The following is a 13,363-nucleotide window of genomic DNA, read 5'->3' as shown; positions in this document are numbered from 1 at the left end:
GGGGAGCGTCGCTGCACAGCTATTTTCAGGTCTTTCCAGAGATATTCGATCAGGTTCAAGTTCGGGCTCTGGCTGGGCCACTCAAGGACATTCAGAGACTTGTCCCGAAGCCACTCCTGCGTTGTCTTGGCTGTGTAGTTAGGGTCGTTGTCCTGTTGGAAGGTTAGCTGAAATTAGCCCGCCCAACTACCTCATCCCTATATTGTTATTTATTTTGCTAATTTGCACCCCAGTATCTCTATTTGCACATCATCTCTTGCACATCTATCATTCCAGTGTTAATACTAATTGTAATTATTTTGCACTATAGCCTATTTATTGCCTTACCTCCATAACTTGCTACATTTGCACACACTGTATATATATTTTCTGTTGTATTTTTGACTTTATGTTTTGTTTTACCCCATATGTAACTCTGTGTTGTTGTTTTTATCGCACTGCTTTGCTTTATCTTGGCCAGGTCGCAGTTGTAAATGAGAACTTGTTCTCAACTGGCTTACCTGGTTAAATAAAGGTAAATAAAAATAAAATAAAATACCTTGGTTTTTGTGGTAAATGTGAATGAAAAAAACTATTTTGATAATGGTTTTCATACACATACCTTGTCCATAATGTAGAGGCCTGTGGGATTTTCATTGAAGAGGTAAGGGAAGAGGATGGTACATGTGATCTGCAGAACATACCAATTTACATACCTTTGTATGCCTCCTCATCTGTAAACCTGCAGACACAAAAGTGAGCAGTTCAGTCATCTGCACCCAATACAGCTGGCCTTCAACATATTCTTATAGCATACATATTCTTACCTCTTTGTCGATTGATATCCATTGAATTGTATCCATTTTCTGTTTTAGAAAGATTTGCACAAACATGAAAAGTTAGATGGTATCATCATAAAACAATATCAATTGATATCAGACAAGGGACAACCCTTACCTTAAATTGAGATCTTTACATTTTTCAGTTAAGTGCCTGCACCTGCTGTCCTTTCAAATTCAAATCCAAATATTTCAGTTGGGCTGTTAGGTTCCTGCAAGAACCCACACCAACTAATGGGGTTCCTCAATGAAACCCACCTCCAATGGGGTTCATGGAATAACCTTTTGGAGGCAATTTTCAGTGCCAAGAACCCTAACGTTCTTCGAATAACTTTGAGGATCTTAGCAGAACCCTTGTTGAACGCTTAATTTTTAGTGTGGTATAGCTGTTGCACATGCAGCATACATGTCACGCAGTGGCGGCTGGTGAAAAATATTCTCGGTGGGGCTGTGCCATACTTTTTTTTTTCCTGTAACCATCGCGATATATTTTAACACAAACTGCAGGACAGCAGTGCTCAGTGAAACATTCAGTAATTATTTAATGCCAATATTAAAAAGTTGAGGCATTCTTACACAAAAACATATTACACAAACCCAAGCCTTTCATTTGCATTTAAAGTGAACTTTTTACCATTGGTAGTAAACAGGCAACGCAACAGGCATGCTGTCAGAACAGAGTGGAAAGTGGACAATAACATGAAATTATTATAAAGTTTATAGGAAATCTTACACTGTATAAAAGGATGTATAATATAGAAATGGATATCAAGTGGATGAACTCAAACCTTTGACTGGAAGAATAGCATACAGTATTTTATGATCATACTAAATGTGACTAATTGTTAATGTGCTCCAGAACTGCAACAATTAATTGATACAAAACAACATATATACAGTAATATTAGCAAAGACACTATTAAGACTTTCTAGAGTACCATATATAACTGGATTTTTTATGCTAAGGTCAACTATATACAAAGAAACATGCGGCCAGAGCTGCTCTGTGTGTGTGTGTCTGTCATCTTATTTGTACAGGAATTTTGCCCGTCTGTCCTTCTGAGTGGCAAACCTCTCAATGACCCTTTGATTAAAGTCAGGAATGTCCCTGACAAGTTTCTTCTCCATGGAGAGCATGGCCAGAGCGTTCAGGCGATCCTGTGTCATGCTGTTTCTCAGGAAGGTCTTGATCCTTTTCAGTGTAGAGAAGCACCTTTCTGACTCAGCAGTTGTCATGGGTGTGGTGATGAGGATCTTGAGGAGGCTGGCAGTCTCTGTGAAAGTGCTCTGAAGGTTGTTCTCCATGAAGAACTGGTACAGGGGCACTGCACCACTACAAGCCTTGAACTCACTGTTCTCATAGATGAGGGACAGTTCGGTTTGAGCTTGGCCTTGTTCAACATGGGGTACGCCTCCACGGTTGTTTCAAGCGCTGTATCGGGAACTTCACACTGTGTTGTGGGAACAACTCTCCGTGCAATAGTGTTGCGCTGATGAGGTGCTGGGTGAAGGAGAACCTCTCTTTGGCATGACTCAGGATGGTATCACATACCTGTAAAAGATACATCATCAGCTTTAATTTGCAATTAAGCTATTTTGATGCAAGTGATCCTGACTGACACATGCCTATGTCCAACTCAAGTATATGATTACCAAGGTGCTGATTGTTCAGGGTTTTGGCTACATACTACCAGGCCTGAAAAAAGTTCTATGGGGGAAACACTGACAATTACATCACAACTTACCTCTATAGCCAACCTCTGTTGTTCTCCTGGTCCCAGCATCCTCCGTCGCTTGATGGGCTGTTGCTGCTCGTCAGATGCGCTGTCCCCACACAAAGAGGGAATTGAGGCCCTGGGTCCAAAAATAAAGTTTAATTTGATAACTTGCAATCAGACTTCTTAGCTCACTGTAATTCCCCTCAACACACAACCAGTGACTTATATATATATATATATATATATATATATATATATATAGACAGACAGACAGACAGACAGATAGTGTGTATATACACACAAACTATGTCTAGTAACTGCTTTTAACCTGTGATGTACATAATTAACTGATGTTATTACGTTTTAAAGCCTTTTTCTATTACATTTGTGAGAGGGATGCAACATAATTTTGTTCTGCTGTGCACTTAGCAATAAAGTTAATCTTCAATAACAACTAGGCCTCTTCTAGAAATTGACCTGGTGGACACCTGAATAATTATTACAAACTGTGTAGTACTTTCCTGCATTATTATCAACGTCTGATTGTGTCTTTTTGGACAAACACTTGTTCTCGTGGTCGAGTAACAACAACTGCGCTCCTTGAGTGACGGGGTGGTACTTGGTGAGAGAGGGAGAGAGACGACCCAAATTGCGGAGTAAACTAGAAAAACGGACGTTACACATGGCGGAGTGGCATTACCACATTTAACAAACCAAACATTGAAATACCGTTATAGAAGGTAAAGTAAAAACCCAAACTGGTCTGTGCATCAATACCGGTATATAGTAATATATAGGCAACATACCGTAAATCTGTATCAATTATGTATCAGTTTTACATGTGACCCATATCAAATTTGCGCATTCACACTGAAGGAGCACACAAATGCAATGCTCATTTGGCGTGATTGTCGTGGTAACACAGGTGAAAAAAAAATCCTGAATGGTATCCTAATGGCAGCCATTTTGGTTAGGGGAGAAATACAAACAACTCTACTGCCATACATTCCAATTAGACTGAAGGCATACAGTTGTGTCCAAATATATTGGCACCCTTGGGCTTTTCTTAAATAATTCCCTATTTCTTCTAAAATCAGTTGAAATATGAGAGGAAAAAATGGGTCTCCACACCTTTAATTATATTTCTGTAAACTTAAGTTTACAATTGTAATTTAGAAAATATAGACAAATGTCATGGACTAAATTATTGGCACCCTGGAGCTAGTACTTGGTTGCACAGCTTTTGGCCAAGATAGCTGCCAACATATGCTTATTGTAGACATCAATGAGCTTGCTGCACCTTTTCTGCTGGCAATTTGGCCCATTCTTCAGCAGCAAACTGCTGTAATTCTTCAATGTTTGAGGGTTGCACTCCACCAACTTCTTTTTTCAGATCTTGCCAAAACTAATGTGGTCCCGTGTAGCTCAGTTGGTAGAGCATGGCGCTTGCAACGCCAGGGTTGTGGGTTCGTTTCCCACGGGGAAAAAAAAAAAAAAATGTATGCACTCTTAACTGTAAGTCGCTCTGGATAAGAGCGTCTGCTAAATGACTAAAATGTAATGTAAATGTCTTCTCTTTCCTTTTAAAATACTAAAACAAATATAATTGTGACGGCTCTATGATAATCACTCACTTTGATGACCAGACACATTTAGGCTTTTAAACTGTTGTAAGTGAACTATTCATCTTTCTAACAGCATCTTTATCAGCCAATAGTAAATATAGTTATTTACCTGATTGTTAGCATGCTTTCTGTGAACCTCTGGACAAGTGCTTTAATGAAGACAGGGTCGATGTTCCTCTTCTGCAGCTGGCTGAAAAGCATGTCCACATTTGGCATGATCTTGTGGAACAGTGCCAGGAAAAAACAGAAAGCCTCGTCTTCGAGCATCCTCACAAAGCCCCCCGCCTCTCTGACAGTCGGGGCATCAAAGTTCCCAGAGTCTCTGATGGTCTGGAAACACGTTAGGAGGTCATCCCTGTACTCGTACACAGTGTTGTGTAACGGTAGCTGTCTTCAGGTGCTCCTCCAGCACACTGTCGAGGGAGGCAACAAAATCCACTAAGCCCCGGAAAATGCCGGGGTTGTCCGAGGAGTCAGTCTCCTCGTGCCCACGCAAGGCCAACTCAAAAGCCCCACAGAACTTCACACAATCGATAATTTTGGATAGAATGTGCCTGTTTTTATCCACCTCCTCATTGTGTTTCCTCACCGCAATCCTGTGGCCGTCATCCAGCTGCGTAGCAATGTTCACCCCTTCCTAATACAGCTAGCTTTACAGAGTTGTCCATGTGTGCCCTGGTGTTCTCATGTTTCTTTACCTTCTCTGACAGGTGCTTCATATCCCTCACTCCGGTACCTGTCCATGCTGAATCTGACCCGTCGTGGTTTTAAAAAAGCAAGCACGGAAAGCAAAATAAAGCATTAGCATCAGTGCACCCAGCTAGCCAAGCCTTCCTGGTGTACCAGCTACGGGAGAAGCCGCGCATATACTGCTTCCCTTTCTCGCTAGCCTGCTGTCTGATTGAGAGGTCAGGTTGATCTGGGCCCAGCTCTTTCACCCGAACTTTCTCTGACAAAGTTCTCCTCTCAAACGGATCTTGGAGGAGAGATTTCACCGAGTTAGGGTTGGGTCTTGGAGGAGTAACGTTTGCGTTCGCCATTGTCGTCTAGTAAAAATGGCGCCACTGGAGCCCGGTCCTTATTTTATCAGGGGCGAGCTTGGGGCGATAAAATAATCGCCCTCCTTGGATTCAATTAAAATCGCTGATTAGCTACATTTTATGTCATACATTCATATCTTAAATTAGCAATTGGCTTAACTGCTACGTAGACCCGCCTCCTCGGGGCACTTTCTGTATCGCCCAGAGCTGACGAGGCGTTTGACAGGCAGAGGAAAGGTTGCGAATATGATTTTCTATCATATCTTACACATATTACTGTGTGCATTCCATATTTCAAACACACAAATATTGACATACTGATGTTTTTATTATTATTATTATTTTTAAAAAATAATAATTTTATTTAAGGGGGCGGCGCCCTAGCGCCCTCTATCGGCCAGCCGCCACTGATGTCACGACTTCCTCCGAGGCTGCCTCCTCTCCTTGTTCGGGCAGGCTTCGGCCTTCGTCGTCCCGGCCTTCAAGCCACTGCCGCTCCTCATCTCATCATTCCATTTGTTTTGTCTTGTTTATTACACACACCTGGTTCATATCCCCTCATCCGTTGCTGTATAAGTGTTCCCTCTGCCCCTTTGTCTTTGTGTGTGATTGTTTATTGTGAGGATAGTGAAGCTCCTAGTATTTTGTATCGCCGGGTTATTTTCCCCGTGCGCCTTGTTAATTCCAGTGCGCCTGTTTTGACGCATTACTGCTTAACTCTGTTTCCCCGGAATAAATCTTGTTATTCACCCTCCTGCGCCTGACTCCTTCAAATCACCCATCACAATACTCGTGTCATAGCCTAGCCTACATATTTATTTAGCAATTACTGTATGATAATAGGGTGTAATATTTTACTAAACGTGGTTGTAAATTGAAGAGGAATTACAGTACACTAAAACACCCGACTTTTCAGCAGTTACATGTGTTGGTATAATGCTTTAGTCACCAGTGTTGCTTTTAGTAAGGACACAATTCTAACATACTGGACATTACAAACGTATTTCTTATCCACTATCAAATAATATGCATTCAAAACTTGGTAATGACACATAAACACCACCATTTTATCGACTTTATGCATTTTATTTGTAACACACTTGACAGAATGCAAAACACAATGTTGAAATAAATGCATACAGGAGGATTAGTGGCAATATATCCATGCTATAACACATACTTGGTTGTTAATTCATTGGAGACAGTATCTTGCCCTCACCCGTGTCTTTGGGATATGTGCCTTTAGGCATGAATTCATCTCTCGTTGCATTTACATTTTAGTCATTTAGCAGACGCTCTTATCCAGAGCGACTTACAGTTAGTGAGTGCATACATTTTTTTTCATACTGGCCCCCCGTGGGAAAGGAACCCACAACCCTGGCGTTGCAAGCGCCATACTCTACCAACTGAGCTACACCGGGCACTATGCACAGCTTTCACGGGCCTTGTTCCTTGTCGATCTGCGCACCTGGCTCTGCGTCTTCATTTCACAGACTGTGTGCTGGATGGGTGCGAGGGGAGGAGGCGGTGCGGCCTTGGTCCTCATGTGGTTCTTACGAAGCTCCAATGCCAGATCCATGATGAAATCGCTCCTCGGCATGGTCTTGCCGGTGCATTGCGTGAATAAAACATGTGCGTTGATTGCAGCCAGGTCGAGAAGGTTGTAGAATACACCAACAGGCCAGCGGTGTGAACCTCCTTTCTCCAACCCGGTCACAACCTCCACCGTATACTGTCTTGCCATCTTATTTACATCAACCTATTGGATAGAATACAATTGATTAGCATTACATCCCCAAATGAAAAACCAACAACCCATTTGGTAGGCTGCAAATGCATGACAGGTGTATGTGATGATGTTTAAAATATCGTAATGTGAAATCTACCATGTTGCAATTATAGAACGTCACGGTCTCCGGTTCTCTCCTTCCGTCGTTCCCGATGGCGACAGTCGGATGTATAGTGCTCAGGATACAGACGTTCTTTCTTGGTTCACTTCTGTAAACCGTAAGTGTTGCTTTGTCATGCTTTAGCACCGTAGTGGAGTATAGCTTTGTCTGTGCCTGATTGCACATCACCGGAGGCAGCTCTCGTCCGCAATGGCTCACGGCCCCGACCATGTTGGTTTTGTTGGCAAGCAACTTATTTGCTAATGGCAGGGATGTGCAGAACTTGTCCGTGGTGACATTTCTCCCCGCGCCGAGGTAAGGTTCCACAAGCTTCAGTGCCAGATGTTCAGGCTTCTGAATTACATGAGGAATGACATTTAGCACGTACTTGCTGTCTACGTCAGCGGTCAACGAAAACTTGATGACCTCCCCACTTGTGAGGAACCATTGCTCCTCGACAGAAATGTTCAAACCTGGCTTGTAACATGCAACGCAGTTCTGTACAAACGCGTTCCAAACTTCTGAGACCACGGCGAATTTGTTCGAATTTGTCATGGGGCGTCTGATCTCTCTTGTGTCAAAACGCAGGTACCGCATGATTTCTGTGAAGCGGTCCATTGGCATGGTATCTCGAAAGAAATCCAACTTAGAACATGACCAGAAGACATCCAAAGACGCTAGTCTATTGCCGTATAGCCCACGGACATACAGGAACGCAATGAATGCTTGCAATTCCTCCACAGACAAGTCCCATGTTTTGTTTTTTCCTTGCACCCGGTGCGCCTCAGCCACAGTACAGTCCCTGATGCGTTGCAACATCTCCATGTCACATAAACAATGAAAGCTGCCGTATGCACTGTCGATTTTGTCTTTTGCATATGGTGTAGGGCCTGACTCCACTCTGGTTTCGTTCTGTGTTGATAATCGACCCGTGGCGTTACCAAGAGGCTGTTTCATCCAAACTGTGCCGTCCATCCCCGTGTTCTCTCTCTCCATCTCAGGTGGGGCTTTATTGCGCCCATGTTGACTATAGTGGCTGCCGGAGCTTTGCTGCTTGCGTTGTGGTGCCGCTGGCACCCTGGGAGGGGTCCCATACGTCTCACAGTCAGAATCGGAATCAGAATCTACTGAAAACATGCCATATTTATCATCATAGATCTCTTGATACATCTCATCAAGTTCCCCCCTTGCGTCTGAATCCATGTAATCCATCTCAAGCATCGCAAAACATTGTAGAACTTCCCTTCGCATTTGCCATTTCGCCATTGTAAATTACGCACGCTTCTTTTTTGCAGGTCACGTCTCCTCCAGCAGTACAACTCGTCTGAATTCGATCCCACCAGAGTGGCTTTTATATACCATTCCCAGACCCACTTCAGTTTGGAGATTATAATTAGGCTACTGCCCCCACTATATATTGCCCCGCCCACGTCTTCATTCACATTAAGGGTTGATAATTACATTTACATTTTACATTTTAGTCATTTAGCAGACGCTCTTATCCAGAGCGACTTACAGTTAGTGAGTGCATACATTATTTTTTAATTTTTCATACTGGCCCCACGTGGGGGGTATTGGATACTTAATTAGTAATGGATTGTTCATATTGTTAATCTCTCTCTCACCTATAGCCATCAGACAGTGGCCAGCACCCTTCAATGTGGTATTATTAGGTGTTGGGAGAAAGGCTGATATACTAACGCTAGAAAACGGTCAAATCAAAATGTATTTGTCACATGCGCCGAATACAACAGGTGTAGACCTTAGTGAAATGCTTACTTACAAGCCCTTTTGGGAAGATATTGCAATAGATTTTATCGCAATGATATTGTCTGTATGCCTACCACTCCTGAGTGGCGCAGTGGTCTAAGGCACTGCATCGCAGTGCCAACTGTGCCACTAGATCCTGGTTCGAATCCAGGCTCTGTCGCAGCCGGCCGCGACCGGGAGACTCATGGGCGGCGCACAATTGGCCCAGCGTCGTCCAGGGTAGGGGAGGGAATGGCCGGTAGGGATGTAGCTCAGTTGATAGAGCATGGCGTTTGCAACGCCAGGGTTGTGGGTTCGATTCCCACGGGGGGCCAGTATAAAAAAAATATGTATTCACTAACTGTAAGTCGCTCTGGATAAGAGCGTCTGCTAAATGACTAAAATGTAAATGTACTAAAACATATAGCCTAAATCAACGTTAAAGGAAAACTCCACGCAAAAACTATCTTTTGGTATTTTTTATCATTAGACCACTGTTGATACAGTCCCAAAATGTTTTGCATGTCAGCAGTCACGTTTTGCATATATTGTACTTTCAAGAAGCAAAGTGTCACTTGCCATATCACCATGACACTTTGCTTATGAAAATCCTATATCTTGAAAACGATAAAGGTAATTTGAGGTCCGTCCTCCCGAATTATTACCAACACATTGACTGTCCCACTGGTGTAAATTGCACGCTTGACCACTGCTCCACGTCTTTTAGACACAGGTATAAGGCTGTGTTCCGTCCTCCTTTCGGAAAATCTGACAACGACGTGATTTTGCAGATAACATCAATGAATATGCCAATTCAGTCAACGGTTTCATCAAAGAATGCATGGATGATGTGATACTGATAGTGACTTTCAAAACTTACCTGAATCAATAACCGCGGATTGATGGCAGCCTTGTAGGGAAACTGAAGGAGAGAGATGCTGCTTATTTTATTTATTTTACCTTTATTTAACTAGGCAAGTCAGTTAAGAACAAATTCTTATTTACAATGACGGCCTACACCGGCCAAACCCGGACGACACTGGGCCAATTGTGTGCCGCCCTATGGGCACTGCTAGGTGACCGGGGGCAATAGTATGGTTAAACAGTACAATTATGACCTACAGTGCCATCGACGAGACCCGCTACCAAGGACTGTGGGCTCTCCTTCTCCGTGGCCGACGTGAGTAAGACATTCAAGCGTGTTAACCCTCGCAAGGCTGCCGGCCCAGAAGGCATCCCTAGCCGCGTCCTCAGAGCATGCGCAGACCAGCTGGCTGGAGTGTTTATGGACATATTCAATCTCTCCCTATCCCAGTCTGCTGTCCCCACTTGTTTCAAGATGTCCACCATTGTTCCTATACCCAAGAAATCAAAGGTAACTGAACTAAGTGCTTTAAGAGTCTAGTTAAGGATCATATCACCTCTACCTTACCTGACACCCTAGACCCACTTCAATTGGCTTACCGCCCCAATAGATCCACAGACGATGCAATCACCATCGCCCTGCACACTGCCATATCCCATCTGGACAAGGGGAATACCTATGTAAGAATGCTGTTCACTGACTATAGCTCAGCATTCAACACCATAGTACCCTCCAAGCTCATCATTAAGCTCGAGGCCCCGGGTCTGAACCCCGCCCTGTGCAACTGGGTCCTGGACTTCCTGACCGCCACCTCCACTTCGCTGACCCTCAAGGGTGCGCGCTCAGCCCCCTCCTGTACTCCCTGTTCACCCATGACTGCCTGGCCACGCACGCCTCCAACTCAATCATCAAGTTTGCAGATGACACAACAGTAGTAGGCCAGATTACAAACAATGACGGGACAGCCTACACAGAGGAGGTGAGGGCCCTGGGAGTGTGGTGCCAGGAAAATAACATCTCACTCAACATCAACAAAACAAAAGAGCTGATTGTGGACTTCAGGAAACAGCAGAGGGAGCACCCCCCTATCCACATTGACGGGACCGCAGTGGAGAAGGTGAAAAGCTTCAAGTTTCTTGGCGTACACATCACTGACAAACTGGAATGGTCCACTCACAAAGACAGTGTGGTGAAGAAGGCTTAACAGTCACCTCTTCAACCTCAGAAGGCTGAAGAAATTTGGCTTGGCACCTAAAACCATCACAAACTTTTACAGATGCACAATTGAGAGCATCCTGTCGGGCTGTATCACCACCTGGTACGGCAACTGCACCACCCGCAGGGCTCTCCAGAGGGTGGTGCGGTCTGCCCAACTCATCACCGGGGGCAAACTAGCTGCCCTCCAGGACACCTACAGCACCCGATGTCACAGGAAGGCCAAAAAGATCATCAAGGACAACAACCACCCGAGCCACTGCCTGTTCACCCCGCTATCATCCAGAAGGCGAGGTCAGTACAGGTGCATCAAAGCTGGGACCGGGAGACTGAAAAACAGCTTCTATCTCAAGGCCATCAGACTGTTAAATAGCCATCACTAGCACATTAGAGGCTGCTGTCCTATATACATAGACTTGAAATCACTGGCCACTTTAATAATGGAACACTAGTCACTTTAATAATGTTTACATACTATGCATTACTCATGTGTATATTGTATTCTATTCTGTTCTACTGTATCATAGTCTATACCTCTCTGACATTGCTCGTCCAAATATTTATTTATATATATATATATATATATATATATATATATATATATATATATATATATATATATATGAAAATGTATGCACTCACTAACTGTAATTTGCTCTGGATAAGAGCGTCTGCTAAATGGCTAAAATGTAAATATATTCTTAATTCCATTCCTTTACTCTAGATTAGTGTGTATTGTTGTGAATTTATTAGATAATACTTGTTAGATATTACTGCATTTCGCTACACCCGCAATAACATCTGCTAAACACGTGTATGTGACCAATAAAATTTGATTTGATTCAAAAGTAGAGGAGCAATTCAGCGGGTCGGACACGGATTACAAAAAGAAAGCTAGCCAAGTCGCGGACATCAATGCCGCCCTACCGGACGAGCTAAACATATTTTTCTCACTCTTCGAGGACAATGACGACTCTGAGCTGCCAAGGAGAGCCCCAGACGACAATGAGGGCTGCGTGCTTATTGTCTCCACGGAGGACAAACGTGTCAACCAAGTTACAGCTAAAACCAGCTTTTGGTTTTGCTTGAAATTAGCACTTTGACAACTGTGCCCTACTCCATTGAATTTTGCAGTTGTGTCAAGATTTTTATTTTATTTTGCTCAAAATGTATTTGTTTACACTTTAGTGTGCTCACTTTACTTGTTTATATTTGCGTTTCAACAGTAAAAGTTCAAAAATAGCTGGAGGTGTCACACCCTGATTTGTTTCACCTGTCTTTGTGCTTTTCTCCACCCCCCTCCAGGTGTCACCCATCTTCCCCATTATCCCCAGTGCATTTATCCCTGTGTTCTCTGTTTGTCTGTTGCCAGTTCGTCTGGTCTCGTCAAGCCTACCAGCGTTTTTCCTGTACTCCCGAGTTTTTCTCTAGTCCCTGTTTTCTAGTTTTCCCGGTTTTGACCATTCTGCCTGCCCTGAGCCTGCCTGCTGTTCTGTACCTTGTGACACTGCCCTGCATTACTGACCTCTGCCTGCCCTAGACCTGTCGTTTGTCTGCCCCCTGTTTTGGTAATAAACTTTTGTTACTTCGAACTGTCTGCACCTGGGTCTTCTCCTGAGAGGTGATAGGAGGACCTCTTTAAAGATAAAGAAGAGGAGGAGAACATGGGGATTTAGTTAATAAGCAAGTTATACAGGTTTCATATAGATGGTTCAATGTTTACCTTTCTAATGAAAGCATAGACTACCACCTGCTGACTTTTGCTACATTCAGAGTTAAAACTGTACCCCCCCCCCACCCCCATTTACTATCAGGGCCTAGCCAGTTTGATGTACAGTGCTTCAACTGAGTCTCTCATTACAGACATTTACATATGCAACTCAAATATAAAGATGAATAAAAGAACACGACTGACTGATTGTATGCTAATTAAAGTATTTTTCCCCCCCAAAAGTATATGATGCTGCAAACCTCAAGAGGTACATGTGTTTCTGTGTGTGTGAAGGCACACAAACTTGTTTCTAAGAGTGTGTTTTCCTTTACTTATACCAACTAAACAGAATCTAGTTCTCTTATCAATTGATAACCATTCAAATTCCATCCATTCAAGCCATGTGTGGGCAGCTGAAATCATCTCCAATGGCTCTTTAACGCACTATAGTGGGATTGAATGAAGGAATGAATGGGAATCACCTCCCCTTCTCAACTGCCCTCTTCTTCCTCTCTTCCCTAACCCCCAGCCTTATCTCCACCACAGGAACCATCACATCAACACTGATTGTTCTGGTATGGACATGCTAATGACCACCATATGGCTTAAGTCTGAGATATACACCATCTACATATTTATTTGGATGTGAAGCTAAAACGTTTAATTTGGCTCTATACTCCAGCATTTTGGATTTGAGATCTTTTTTTTAAAATATGAGACTACATGAATGCAA

At 43.3% G+C, this 13,363-nt stretch overlaps 1 protein-coding gene across 1 annotated transcript; it reads right to left on the bottom strand.

Moving 5' to 3' along the window:
• Window positions 1-6,545: 6,545 nt before the first annotated feature.
• LOC123483077 lies at window positions 6,546-8,437 on the bottom strand. Its single transcript, XM_045212527.1, has 2 exons — window positions 7,088-8,437; window positions 6,546-6,960 (listed from the first exon to the last, which is right to left on the bottom strand). The coding sequence occupies exons 1-2, from the start codon at window positions 8,354-8,356 to the stop codon at window positions 6,625-6,627; spliced, it is 1,605 nt and encodes a 534-aa protein (XP_045068462.1). The 5' UTR covers window positions 8,357-8,437; the 3' UTR covers window positions 6,546-6,624.
• Window positions 8,438-13,363: the final 4,926 nt, after the last annotated feature.

This window comes from Coregonus clupeaformis, unplaced genomic scaffold (genome assembly GCF_020615455.1).
Source record: "Coregonus clupeaformis isolate EN_2021a unplaced genomic scaffold, ASM2061545v1 scaf0018, whole genome shotgun sequence".
In the NCBI taxonomy this organism is placed as follows: Eukaryota; Metazoa; Chordata; class Actinopteri; order Salmoniformes; family Salmonidae; genus Coregonus; species Coregonus clupeaformis.
Note: the sequence above shows the minus strand (reverse complement) of the source record. Positions and strands in the feature narration are given on the sequence as shown.